The sequence below is a fragment of the Centruroides vittatus genome, unplaced genomic scaffold (genome assembly GCF_030686945.1).
Source record: "Centruroides vittatus isolate TY-2023 unplaced genomic scaffold, ASM3068694v2 scaffold_2569, whole genome shotgun sequence".
Lineage (NCBI taxonomy): Eukaryota > Metazoa > Arthropoda > Arachnida > Scorpiones > Buthidae > Centruroides > Centruroides vittatus.
Genome location: NW_027122690.1, coordinates 564,511 through 578,746, shown reverse-complemented (window position 1 = coordinate 578,746; position 14,236 = coordinate 564,511). Strand labels below are relative to the sequence as shown.

The following is a 14,236-nucleotide window of genomic DNA, read 5'->3' as shown; positions in this document are numbered from 1 at the left end:
TAATTATTTACATATTTAAACAATAAAGCCCACAGTAATATTTTGGGTCAAATCCTTTAAATCCTTTTTTTTTTTTTTTTTTTAAATCTAGCCACAGACAGAGGTATACAACTTGAAGTAAAATACAAATCTTCATTCAAATAATCGACGATACGACAGAAAACACGTAGAGAATTTACCTGACGTCGACTATTTATTGCACGCAATATCAAGGAGTCTCACAAGGAGAGAGTCTCTGAAAATTCAGAGACCCTCTCCTAGTGATACTCCAGTTACCTGTGAAATATGTTACATAGTAATTATTACTATTAAATATGTAAAAACAGCAAAGAAAAATCTAATTTTTAATTAATTAATTAGTCCGATAATTAAAAAGAAATTCATTTCAGATAAAAAATATATATATAATCGTTTCCTGGCAAAAACAGGATATTGTTAAATGTAGCCACATCCGATTTTTTTCCCTTTAACACAATAAATTGCCTTTCCTAAGAAGTACTCACACAAATCGAAGTTACACTCTGTTTGAAATTGTTCGATTTTTCAACATTTTGTCGATTTCGAATAGAAGACGAAAGATGAAAGTGTACTTAATTGCAGCGGTTTCATTTCTGGCTGTATTTGGAGTTGTACAATCATTTACTCCCGATGAATTCCAAGATGCTGTGTGCTGTAATGCTGCATTTCTCTATTCTCTCTCTTTTCTATTTCGATAAGAGCTAAATTTATAATTTACTTTGATTTACATTTGTTTTTTTCAGCTATACCCGACAAATATCTACTGAGATTCCTAAATTGCACTATTAGTCGTGCCCCAAAAATCTTTCAAAAGGTATGCTTATTTTCTAATTTTCAATTTTGATTTGGTTTAGATTAATTCACGAATTTTTAAACGAAGTTTTTCTTTATAAGGTAGCCGATATCTTATACGAATGCGTAGATACATTTTATGAAGTCGATGGCAAATTGGATGCCATTTTACTGTATTCTTGTGACAATAATGTATCCAGAGACGACGATGTGAGCTATTTCTCTGTATTTTGCAAACAGATTTATTCTAAATATTAAGTCCATATTAAGATTTCGTAGCAATTCTTGTTAATTTATAGAAAATTTACGATAGAAAATACATTAGATCTTTTAAAGTCAATTCGACTTTAATTCAAAATCTAAAATGAATCTTTTTCCATTAGGTTGATGAATGTTGGGATGAAAAAACCAAGGTAATATATTATGCGTGTTATTTTTATATATTTAAACTTTTGTTATAATTAATTTATACACAAATATACATATATTTCAATTAGGATCTAGGCAACTCAGACCGAGAAAATGCGCCAACAATGGAAGAAACTATCCTACATTGTTTGCATAGAGCATAAATCATATATCGGAATTACTCTCGTTTGATTATAATGCCTAACATTCGTACAATTGTTCTGTACCTATTGTATCCAAGCAGTTAAAGAATTAAATTGGTTATGAAGCATTAAAGTATTGTTTTTGTAAATTAATTACGCGTAACATGTACTTAACGGTCGCTTTAAACTTAAAGTAATAATTTTAAAAGATAATTCGTTAATTCGTAATGTTAAAAGTAACATTTTCTTAAATATGATAACAAAAATATAAATCGTGCTTATAAATTTTGTAATGCCACAGGTAATTACTGGTAAAATTATTTAACTCGTATGATATGGTAAAATTTTAATTTAAAAAAGAAAATAATTATAAAAATTTAATTATTCTTGATTAAAAATGACAAGAAATTTTTAAACAGGAGAAAATTAGTTTATTGGAAAATGAAAATAAAGTAAAACATCGATTTAACAGCGGATTAAACGGAGAAAATTTCCGGTCCGTGTGTCACATATAAAAATTAACACCCTGTTAATTTAATTATACGTAAAAGACAATTTAAAATTTAAATATTATATTTTTTAGATCTGAGTCGTCTACCTCACTTAACTTTACGGAGTTAGATATGAAAGTCAAGGATAGATATGAAAAGATTAGGGACAGGAGGCCACGATTAACTATATACAAACTTTCCATGCCAACCGGAGGTCACGTTACTTCAATTCAAAAATTTTCCCCTTAAAAGAGTTAGATAGATGACCAGCACGATTCTATTGTTAAAGGAAAAGTATGATTTACGGGGGCAAGACACTGCCAATTTGAGGTGGAGAGCGTATATATTAAATGAAACAAATTAAAAATACGATTAAAACTTGCAACCCGGAATTGTGACGATGTGACAATAAATAATTGCTCGTTTTTTATGTTCTTCTGTCAAATTTAAATTTTGTTTTCTTTTTAAGAACATTAAGTATATTTAACTAAACTTTTTTGCCGGTTATAATAATAATAATATGTTTATAAATAAATTCTACGCTGTCTTATCCGGAATTTGTATTTACAGTTAAAACTGTAAACAAAGATCAGCCACGACAACATAAAAAAATCCAACAAGGAGTTGCTTAACTTTTCTCGCAATATTTGATGGCTCTATCTGTTACGAAGTTTTATTAAGAAATAACTTTTTATATTTTTAACTATTATAAGATGGGAAAAAGCTTAATTTTAAGGGTAGAGATGAGTTTTATATAAAAAAAAAAGTTAAGTGCTAATAACGAGTAAAATCATCATTAAGTCCGACCCTGCTGAAGATACATACGACCCCTTTCTCTGCTCACCCCCATCATCTTTAACCACCAAAATTGAATAACATAAATTCCCTTAATACACAAACTTTACAGCAAAATGTAACAAATTTTTGACAGATTAAGTAGTTCGAGTTTTAATTTGACACTTTATTAATGTAAGCTAATAGCGATATGTTTTGATAAGTGCAATCATCACAAAATTACTTGATAACGAAGAGAGTTGTAAGGGTTACACTTTTAATGATTAGAGTAAAAGGATATTATTAAAAGTTTCCGATAAACTTGCTGTAATTAAAGCATTTCCTCTCAAAATGTGATATTTTTTAAAGTTTTGTAATCAACTGATAACGTTAGAAAAGATTCTTTAATTTTCTTAAAATCTAAACTGAAATTGTAAATTTTAAGGCATTATTTTCTAAATAAAATTGCCGCATTGGCATTTTCCATTTCCATTTTCAATTCGTTAATCAATTATTAATTGCAATTTCTGTTATATATAACAGAGGGAAAGTATGGCGATCGGTTAAACCCTCTCCAAGATGTTCACATTTTTGGATTCGGGACACCTTGAAAACGAAAAAATTCGGATAATTCAATTATTAATTATCCGAATTTTATTGCATTTCTCGAAGAATTTTGGGATTAATAATCTGAAATTAAATCTCAAATTAATTATATTTTAGTCCCACCCCGGTGGAGAAATGTATATCTTTATTGGAGTGGGACTAAAATATTTGTTATAAACATCCACAATTTTTTCATAAATCTCATTTCTATTTCAAAATTAACTTTTCAGCCATTTTATAATAATTAATTATATAAAAAGTTTTCATAAAAAGTTCAGAAGGAGAAGGCTTCTGAATTTTCAGAGACCTCTCCTTGTGAGACTCCTTGATATCGTGTGCAATGAAAGGTCGACGTCAGGTAAATTCTGTACGTTTTCTGTCGTATCGTCGACCATTTTAATGAATATTTGTATTCTATCTTTAAGTTCTATACTCTCTGTATCTGGCTGGATTTAAATTGACCCAAAATTTTTGCATGGTCGTTATTGTTTAAATATTTATTACCAACAATTTTATTAACTCTAAAATAATAAAATATTTACTTATCTGTAAAATGTGTTATGCAGTAATTATTACTATTAAATATGTAAAAACAGCAAAGATAAATCTAATTTTAATGAATTAATTAGTCTGATAATTAAACAGAAATTCATTTCAGATAAATAATACGTATAATCGCTTCCTTACGAAAACAGGATATAAAGGAAAAAAGTCGGATGTGAATTCACATCCGATTTTTTTTATTTAACTCAAATAAATTGCCTTTCCTAAGAAGTTGTCCCACAAATTGAAGTTAAACTCGGTTTGTAATTGTTCGATTTTACAACATTTTGTCGAATTCTAATTGAAGACGAAAGATGAAAGTGTACTTAATTGCAGCATTTTCATTCCTGGCTGTATTTGGAGTTGTACAATCATTTACTCCGGATGAATTTCAAGATGCTGTGTGCTGTAATGCTGCATTTTTCTATTATCTCTCTTTTCTATTACGATAAGAGCTAAATTTATAATTTACTTTGATTTACATTTGTTTTTTTCAGCTATACCCGACAAATATCTACTGAGATTCCTAAATTGCACTATTAGTCGTGCCCCAAAAATCTTTCAAAAGGTATGCTTATTTTCCTATTTTCAATTTCGATTTGGTTTAGATTAATTCACGAATTTTTAAACGAATGTTTTTATTTATAAGGCAACCGATATCTTATACGAATGCGTAGATACAGTTTATGAAGTCGATGGCAAATTGGATGCCCTTTTAACGTATATTTGTGACAATAATGTACTCAGAGACGACGATGTAAGCTGTTTCTTTATATTTTGCAAACAGATATATTCTTAATATTAAGTGCGAATTAAGATTTCGTAGCAATTCTTGTTAATTTATAGAAAATTTACGATAAAAATACGTTAGATCTTTTAAAATCAATTCGACTTTAATTCAAAATCTAAAATAAATCTTTTTCCATTAGGTTGAAGAATGTTTTCGGGAAAAAGCGAAGGTAATATATTATGCGTGTTACTTTTATATATTTAAACTTTTGTTATAATTAATTTATACACAAATATATATATATATTAATTAGGATCTAGGCGAACCAGACCAACAAGATGTGTCAACAATGGAAGAAAATGTCAAATATTGTGTGTTTCAGGCATAGATCATATATCGGAATTACTCTCGGATGATTATAATTTCTAACATTCTTACAATTGTACTGTACCTTTTGTATCCGAACAGTTAAAGAATTAAATTGATTATGAAGCATTAAATTATTGTTTTCTATATATTAATTACGTGTAACATTTACTTAAGAGTCACTTTAAACTTAAAATATAATTCGTTAGTTCGCAATGTTAAAAGTAATATCCTTACAAATATGGCAATAAATATATAAATCGTGCTTATAAATTTTGTTATACAAATTAAAATATTCCTGATTAAGAATGATAAAAAATTTTGAAACCGGAAAAAATAAATTAAGTGTTTTTTTATTTATTATTTATTGTACAGTAAAACCTGTCCAAACCGGAAAAATATTCGGTACCGCGCGATTCCGGTTTACGCAGGTTTAACGTATAACTTTCGGCTTTAACGGTCAACCCATCGCCCGAATTAGTTGGTTAAATTGAGGTTTTACTGTAATACACGTATACCTCGAGTTACGTCGTTCTCGATTATACGTCATTTGTCAAAGAAGTATATGGAAAAATAAAAATCATTAAGTCATTTTACTCGACTTCACATCCGTCCGCCACAAACATTGAAGTCGTAATACCACTAGAAAAGCGTTAAAAGCACATAAAATCATATTAAAATATGTACATTTACAGTAAATGTTAGTATAATCATCATAAATCCTAGAGAATGAAACACGAAAACATCTGTTTCTGTGTTGTCGTCTTATTTAGCGGTCTTTAAGTGCTCATTATCGGCGTTTTCCACCGTAGTTTTGACTTACGTCGCTTCTCCTGGAACCAATTACCGACGTAAGGCGAGGTATGACTTTGTACATGTACAATTACCTTTTTTTAATGCGACAGCAGAAAGAATTGACGTCACTCTTTCGTGAGGAGCAAATTAATTTTTGGCTTTTTAGATTCGAACGTCATTATTTAAATAATTAAATTGTTGTAAGAATTAATAACTCTTGTGCCTTTGTCTAAAATTTCTGAAATTTTGCAAAGACACGTGTATATTAGAATCATCGATGCTATTAAATTTAGGTGGTTAAAGGTCGGGGAAATGGGGAGATAGAGAAGATCACGTGTCGTATCTCGAGTGCGATAGGACTAAAATATTTCTTATTAGCATTTACAATCTATATATATAAAAACGAATGTATGTCTGTGTGTCTGTTTGTCCTTCATGCATTACTACACCATTTATACGATTGCCATGAAATTTTGGGAAGTTGTTTAATACACTCCCGCGAAGGTTTGTGGCATATGTGAAGACCGCCATTTCCCCCCTTCCAAAAATATCTTTATATATGGATTAAGGCTTTTATGTCCAACAGATGGCGCTAACTCTGACGACCTAAGTTTGCTTTTCTGTGAGGCATTATGCTTTTCTATGAGAATGGACTAAAGCAGATCCTTTTCTATCTATCTATATAAATAAAATATAACGTTCGTTTGTTCCTACCGATTCCTTTGAAATTTTGACACCACGTTGCATTCAAATACTCACGTGTTTTTATATAATATACGTGTCGAAATTCCCCCACTGAGGGGATATGGACAGGATTAAGGGCTTACCGTGAAGAACTCGGCTTCTATTATATTATTTTACATGCGGTTTTTTGCGTTTTTAATTGCGTTTTAATAGGTTACTTCAACAAAATATACACTAAAAAGGGATTTTTCGATATTTCCTTGCGGGGGAGAGGGACAGGATTAAGGCTTACTGTGAAGAAGTTGGCTTTTATTATACTATTTTAGATGCGTGTTGGATTGCGTTTTAATAGGGTACGTCAAGAGAATGTACACTAAGAAGGAATTTTTTGAAATTCCCCCTCGGGGAAGTGTTATACATTTATAATAGATACATTTTGAGCCACAACAACGCGTGGCTGGGTCACCTAGTTCTTTATAAAACTCATTTTTACACACAAAAGTAAGCTTTATGCCATTTTATATTAATTAATAATATAAAATGTTTTTTAGATATAATGTCATAACAGATGGTGCCAAACACTTTCAAAGTTCGGCCGGGAAAGTTATGCAACTCGTTGGTTCAATTTTCCAAACAAGAAATTTTTTAATTACGAATTTCAAGAATTAAATTTGAATTTTTCCGAAATGTTTTCTTATAAACTCAGTTCCTATTCGTATTAAATATGACGTCATTAAAAACATAATAAGATTCGGCGTAACGTCATATGATGATATAAATAAACAGCTTAATTAGAAGAGCAAGTGGGTGAATAACATCGTTTTAACAAATCTCACAGACAAGGTCGAATGACCTTCAATTTCTCTCCCATTAGATTAATTATAATACAAATATGAAAAATATATATTAGGCCTATCTAAAAAATTATAATATACAATAAATATTGCAGCTTATATAACAACTCGAAAGAAACAATGTATAAAAAATATTTGTTAATTTTTATCATATTAAATTAAAAGGAGGAAACTGTTAACTATTTCCAGTTTACGATAAGACGTATTCTTTTACGCAAGCTAATTACGTCTAAGCTAAAATACACAAACAACACCACGCTTTATTTCATTCATTTCACACTCGACCAGTTTATGAATTAGCATCGAAAGGATAAGATGAATACAATATTTGCCTTAACTTCAATATTATGTATGTGCTGCTATACCCGAGCATTTAGCCATTCGGAAAAAGTAGAGATATTTTGTGGTAAGAGTATTCTTTTTATACAATTATCTTTCTCCCCCAAATACAAAAGATTCCGTATATTATTTACAGCCATAAATTACACATATTTGTTAAGGTTCATGAACTGTACCATCGCTCGAAGCTCGGAATTCTATCAAAAGGTATGTCGGAATTTCATACTTTTAATTGTATTTTATCAATAAATTATCAAATAAGACAATTAAATGTTTGAATTATATTTACAGGCAAGCGATGTTTTATACGAATGTTTTAATCAATATTACGAAAATAGAGGGAAATTAGATTCCATTTTCCAGTTTATGTGTTACGAATCCGGCAAGGACGTAAGAGTACGTATTATTATTTTTTTCTGCAGGCAAATCGATAGAAATCAGGTTTACATTTATGATGATTCTGATAGAATCGAATAGAATTATGCAGGATTAGATACAGATTTAATTTAATTTCTCTAACATCAAAGAATTCGTTTATTTTTAATACAATTAATAAACTTCCGAACAACGGCCGCCGACGGAACATAAAACAATTGTCCGTTGTGTCTGTTTGCAGGTTATTTTGTATGTATTTTGAAAAGAAACGTTTCCGAAAAATGGTCGCCATTTATAGGCGGTCGACATTGGAGGTTCGACTATACAAGCCTTTAATTAATGTTAATATATAATTCTAGTTTAAAACAAATCTATTGTTTGTCATAAAAATTAATGTCAAATTTCTTTTAATTCAGGTTCACAGATGTTTTATCGACAGGACTGTTGTAAGTATTCGTTTTTTTATTCGGATCTTCCATTAGCCTAAGTTTATCATTCGCTGATAGAAGTTTTCTCGTTTATTTCTCAGGAGAATTTAGGAACACCGAAGAGGAGAGACAGAAGGAAGTTTGATAGAGCAATTAAACACTGCATAATCTACGGTTAATTTTCTTTCGGGATATTTAATTTTTCGATTCAATAATGAATTTTTCTCTTAATGGCATTAAAAGTATTTTGTTATAATTATTTAAATACGTGTTGTATCGTACTAAATAAATAAAACTTAAATTTATATACGTAAAGTTCGATTGAACGTAATAAAATGCTTGTAATGACCATTACGTGTACATTAGCGCTAAACCTAAAAAACGATTTGAAAGTAAAAATAATAAAAATAAAAACGTTCAAAGCCCCTTAAAAACAAGTCAAAGCCTAAAATAATAAACATGAATATAATTGAAACGTACTATAAAGCGAAACCCCTTAGTTACCATACGCCTGCATTCTTTAAACGTCTCGCCTCTGCTAGACCTCAGAGTTGTACAGCTCAGCGTGTACAACTTTACTGCAGTTTGTACACGCCTGGAAATCTCTGGCAAACGGAATTTTCAAACCTACTTTAAATATATATTTTCCCTTTATTTTTTGCCAACTTTTGCTACGCGTTATATGTGGTACATACCCTCTGCACATCGATAAGTAAAATTGATATCGAGCTGCTCCATTTTTTTTAAATATCAAACTGTTTTCAAGATTTTTCTATTAAATTTTATTCGTGATCACATTAATGATCTAATAAATAAAAAAAGCTGTGTTGGTAAAATAGTTTTGTAATAATATATTGATCTACAAACGTTAAAAACATGCTGGCAAGGCCTCTTGCCGACTTTCCAGACACCCGAACAGAAGGGACCGTTAGGAAGTACGATCATTTTCAATTATACTAAAATACAGTATAAAATTTAAGTAATAACAGACACTTAAAAGGAACAATTTTGTTGAAGGTCAAGTCTCCATTTAAATAAATATATTTATTTATTTAAGCTTAAGAAATACTATGACATCAAGTGAAAGTTAAAACTGTGGGTGGCATCATGTCAAGAGATGTTATTAAAAAATAACTTTTATATTATTAATTAGTATAAAAAGGCAAAAAAAGGCTTCATTTTGAGGGTAGAGACGAGTTTTCTTTTGCTTTTTGGGTTCAGGGAGTCTCAAAATGTTGAGATTCGCAAATTAAATAAACACTAGTTTTGGTACAAAGACTGTATTTTGTTTCTTTAAATCGTGTAAAAGGTGTAATTTAATGGGGTGAAATCAAGAAAAGACCTTAAGATTTATCGAACAGTACAGAAAAACGTATATTGTGGTGGATCCTCAAAAGTAGAACATAACAACAGATTCAAAAAACACGAAACATGGCAGCAACTGGCATCAGAAATGGAAACCGTTGAAGAATGCGAAAAATGACCAGTGAATTAGCTTCTCTCAAACGAGAGAAATCTTTCCTTAATAAACATCGAAACATAAATAACAAGAAAAAAGTAAAAACTGGAGCACTGTCGAACCGAATATTCAAAGTGAGCATTTGCTCCAGTTAATGCATGAGCTTGGTTCAAGACAGGCTTTGCTGTAACATTATTTTATCACAAATATTTTTCTTTTCATGAAGTGAATTAAAAATTCAATGATTATTTCTGGATTCATTGCAGCTATTCCTGAAAAATATTCTCTAAGATTCCTCCAGTGTTCTTGAGATGGGAATGCGGAAACTTAAAACATTAACTGTGCTTGCATTTTTTAATTTAAAAATATTTTTGTAATACAATTCTTTTATAGGTTAATTCACAACTTCAAAAAATAGCATAAAACTTCAGAGTTGAGATATTCGTTTTTAAGCCATCGATATCCTAAACTGCAAACTTCATGAGTTCGAGGACCCCTTTGGTACGACGTGTATTTTGCCAGAATCGTAACCATTGGCTTTATACTTAAATGGCAGGGATTTGTTTGCATTTACTACTATCACACGAAAGAGAAATGCTTGTAGTTGACTGTAATGAAAGATTAATTTAGATTGCACGATATTTTTATTAAAATTTTTCTTAATAAAATTAAATAACAAATCAAATCAAATTTTAGTTTAAAAAAGCACTTGCGGACCCGTTTTTTAACTCTCGGACCCCCAGGGGTTCTCGGATCACAGTTCAAAACGACAACTTTCCCGGAAAAAAGTTAAAATAGTGTGTGGCGCATATGAGATTTTAATAATTAAAAAGACATTATTTGCAGATGAATTATATATATAATCGTTTTCTTACAGAAACAGGATATAATAAAATGCATTCACATCCAACGCTTTCTTCTTTAACACGAATTCATTCGTGTTAAAGTAGTAGTCACACAAATAGCCTTTCCTAAGAAGTTGTACCACAAATCGAAGTGAAACTCGGTTTGTATTGTTCGATCTTACAACATTTTGTCGAAAGATAAAGGTGTACTTAATTGCAGCATTTTCATTCCTGGCTGTATTTGGAGTTGTACAATCATTTACTCCGGGTGAATTCCAAGATGCTGTGTGCTGTAATGCTGCATTTATCTTTTCTCTCTCTCTCTTCTTCATTGCGGCAAGAGTTAAGTTTATAATTTACATTTGTTTTTTCAGATACACCCGACTAGTATCTACTCAGATTCGTAAATTGCGCTGTTAGTCGTGCCCCAAAAATCATTCAAAAGGTATGCTTGTTTTCCTATTTTCAATTCTGATTTGTTTTAGATTAATTTACGAATTTTTAAACGAATGTTTTTATTTATAAGGCAACCGATATCTTATATGAATGCGTAGATACATTTTATGAAGTCGATGGCAAATTGGATGTTCTTTTAACGTATGCTTGTGACAGTAGTGTATCCAGAGACGACGATGTAAGCTCTTACTCTATATTTTGCAAGCAGATTTATATTATTCTAAATATTAAATGAATATTACGATTTCGTAGTAATTCGTTGCATTCTTGTTAATTGTGTCAATGTGAAAATTAATACCCCTGTTAATTCAATTATACATAATAGTATTTTAATTTTAAATTGTCTTTTATTTTTTTAGATGTCATCTACCTTATTTAACTTCACGGAGTTAGATATATAAAAGTCAAGGCCAGATATGGAAAGATTAGGGACAGGAGGCCCCGCTTAACTATATACGAACTTCCCATGCAAACCGGAAGTCATGTTATATCAATTCAAAATTTGCCCCTGAAAGGTGTTAGATAGATGACCGGCACGACTCTATTGTTAAAGGAAAAGTATGATTTACAGGGGCAAGACACTGCCAATATGAGGTGGAGAGCATATATTTTAAATGAAAAATTAAAAATTACAGCCCAACATTGTCACAATGTGACAATAAATAACTGCCACGTTTTTTTAAATCAAATTTAAATTTTGTTTTCTTTTTAACAACATCAATTGTATTTAACTAAACCTTTATATTATTATTATTATAACTGGCAAAGTTTCTAAATAAATTCTCATAACAGATAGAGCTACACACAATTTTAACTTTTTGCCGGGAAAGTTACTCAAATCATTGCTGAAATTTCTTTATTTTTGTGCGCATTATAATAAATAACAGTAATCAATTTAAAAAAACAAGTTACTTACAAACGCCGAAAACGATTAAAAAATTATTTTTAAAAAACACAAGAAAATAATTAAAATACATAACTTCGATGTCACAAAATATCGTAGAAGAAAACCGATTTTGTTTACGTAATTATAATGAATTACGTAAATATTTTCTCATTAATAATACCGTAATGTACAGTACTTACATAACAGGAATATTTGCTCCGCATTAAGTTATATAAGTGTAATTAACTGCGGTATACTGATAGGTGAGAGAGGAGGAGGAGACAAAGCTCTTTCCTCGCATCTCTTATTGGTTCTCTCAAAGAAATACATACTAGAAAGAATTTTATAACCTTGTTTGACTTAGGTAGGGAGCATTTTAACATAGTTTATTATATCCTAATATTCCTGAAAATTCTTAAGCCGTAGAGCGAGAACAAATCATCTAAAAATATTTAGTATGGAGAGATTAAAAGTGATCTTTGCACCAAAAACAGATAAGCAATTTAACATTCATTGTGCTTTTAGTGTTATTCTTTCGGTAGGGAAAGTATTCGGTCTTGAACCGATACTACCTTGTAATTGTTACTATCGACAGAAAAGTCTGTGGTACATCATCTACGTCAATGCCATAGAAATCTTCTTATGGACAGCGGTTATAAATAGGGTGGCAGATTTCCTAGATATATACATCGTATGCGAAGATTGGAGATCTCATGTTATAAATACAAACCCTTTTGAAAAAATAATTGGAATCATGTGCTGCATTGGCGTGTCCGTTATATTCAGTTTTATGAAAAGGAAGAAATTTAAATGGATAACGAAGAGTGACGTTTACGAGGGTGAAAGAGAAATATTTCATCTAATTCAATTGTTTTTCTTCGTTGGTTTTGTGAGTTTTACATTTTCTGCTATCTTAATAATGATTTTTATGTCAAAACGATATTTTAAAAATGAAAATATAAAATTAACCCCTCGATTAATTCAATGCAATGCTTTTTATTTCCTGAACGGTTTAATAATAAGTGGGCAAATCACTTACTTAAATTTGATTTTCATTATTTTTTCCTGGATTTTATTTAACAGATTCCTATTCCTGCAAAGGAAACTTAATTCGATCAATAAAAATACAATAAATCTGTATATGGAATCATGTTCTATAATAGCCAAACACACAGAACTGTGGGAGGTATTTCAACAGTTAAATCAATTGTGGAGTCATTTATTTGCACTTTTGTACTTTTTAATAATTTACATCACCTGCTTCAGTTTTTACTTGCTTATATTCATCGGAGAATCTCTCTATATGAAATTATTTTCCTTTCTATATTCTATTGTCTCTCTATTATTCTGTATTACAGGTTCTTTTGCGCTTTCTAGACTAACTTCTTCGGTAAGTAGAAGAGTTTGCCGAAATTTCATAGAGTATTTCTTTTATCTCTTTTATCTAAATCGTTGGAATGTATTTTAAATCGAAAATTTAAGCTACAGTAGAGCATCGATTATCCGACCCCCAATTAATCGGCCGCGTTCTAGTCGACAAATCGATGCTCTACTGTATTGTATCTAGAATACATTATTAATTATTATTAAATATTAATCTGTGTATCTCATTCTAAGTCAATATATTATTACAATTAATTAAATAATTGTACACTACTCCGATTAAAATTACTTATAACGAACATAAATTAAATATTCGATCGATATTACATCTGAAATGATCGATAAACAGCGTGTCTTGTGTTTTTTTTTATCATCAATTTTATTCAAAGATATTATGTATGCACGGAAAAATTGTTTGCACACATTAATTAAGCAATAAAAAATGTATGGTATTTTGTTGTCAATTTTTAAAATTAGAAAATTATTTGTTTAGAATAAACAATTTTAAGCTACATACAATGGCTACATATGCGGGTACCATCGCTATCGTAATATTGTGAATAATACAATTATTATATTGTATATTAAATTAAGAAAATTTGAATGCAGTAATCTTGTAAACTGCAAAATTTACATAAATATCTGACAACGGATGAGTCGCCTGGCAAAGTGGCTTCGATACAGATGAATAAACAAAGCAAATGGAATGGTTCGTTTCGTCTGAAACGGGCTGTGCCATTGGTTTCCGACAAAACTTCAATTTAAAGAATTAAAAAATAATCTTATCATTATGCGAAAAGAAAAATTTTGGCAATTGAAAATAGAATTGAAGTTTTTTTATTCAGTAAAATCAAAATCGGA

The 14,236-nt window shown here is 30.1% G+C and overlaps 2 protein-coding genes and 2 long non-coding RNA genes across 4 annotated transcripts; all 4 read left to right on the top strand.

Moving 5' to 3' along the window:
- The first annotated feature begins 494 nt into the window (after window positions 1–494).
- LOC136987655 (uncharacterized) lies at window positions 495–1,039 on the top strand. Its single transcript, XR_010882649.1, has 3 exons — window positions 495–672; window positions 762–832; window positions 913–1,039. It is a non-coding gene; the product is annotated as an uncharacterized lncRNA (long non-coding RNA).
- Window positions 1,040–3,995: 2,956 nt separating this feature from the next.
- On the top strand, window positions 3,996–5,005 carry LOC136987748 (venom protein 29-like). Its single transcript, XM_067285510.1, has 5 exons — window positions 3,996–4,183; window positions 4,273–4,343; window positions 4,425–4,532; window positions 4,705–4,734; window positions 4,819–5,005. Exons 1-5 carry the CDS (start codon window positions 4,090–4,092, stop codon window positions 4,891–4,893), a joined length of 378 nt encoding a protein of 125 aa, XP_067141611.1. The 5' UTR covers window positions 3,996–4,089; the 3' UTR covers window positions 4,894–5,005.
- A 2,421-nt stretch (window positions 5,006–7,426) lies between these two features.
- LOC136987654 (venom protein 29-like) lies at window positions 7,427–8,651 on the top strand. Its single transcript, XM_067285408.1, has 5 exons — window positions 7,427–7,610; window positions 7,680–7,750; window positions 7,835–7,939; window positions 8,335–8,364; window positions 8,448–8,651. Exons 1-5 carry the CDS (start codon window positions 7,520–7,522, stop codon window positions 8,523–8,525), a joined length of 375 nt encoding a protein of 124 aa, XP_067141509.1. The 5' UTR covers window positions 7,427–7,519; the 3' UTR covers window positions 8,526–8,651.
- A 2,190-nt stretch (window positions 8,652–10,841) lies between these two features.
- LOC136987749 (uncharacterized) lies at window positions 10,842–11,286 on the top strand. The gene is made up of 3 exons (XR_010882665.1): window positions 10,842–10,942; window positions 11,025–11,095; window positions 11,177–11,286. It is a non-coding gene; the product is annotated as an uncharacterized lncRNA (long non-coding RNA).
- The last annotated feature ends 2,950 nt before the right edge of the window (window positions 11,287–14,236 follow it).

Bases quoted from the DNA above. Each gene is read 5' to 3' on its own strand.
- LOC136987748 (XM_067285510.1), top strand. From the start codon at position 4,090: ATGAAAGTGTACTTAATTGCAGCATTTTCATTCCTGGCTGTATTTGGA. The intron at 4,184-4,272 runs GTAATGCTGCAT...TGTTTTTTTCAG, and splicing joins ATTTCAAGATGCTGTGTGCT to CTATACCCGACAAATATCTA. The intron at 4,533-4,704 runs GTAAGCTGTTTC...TTTTTCCATTAG, and splicing joins ATGTACTCAGAGACGACGAT to GTTGAAGAATGTTTTCGGGA.
- LOC136987654 (XM_067285408.1), top strand. From the start codon at position 7,520: ATGAATACAATATTTGCCTTAACTTCAATATTATGTATGTGCTGCTAT. The intron at 7,611-7,679 runs GTAAGAGTATTC...TATTATTTACAG, and splicing joins AAAAGTAGAGATATTTTGTG to CCATAAATTACACATATTTG. The intron at 7,940-8,334 runs GTACGTATTATT...CTTTTAATTCAG, and splicing joins AATCCGGCAAGGACGTAAGA to GTTCACAGATGTTTTATCGA.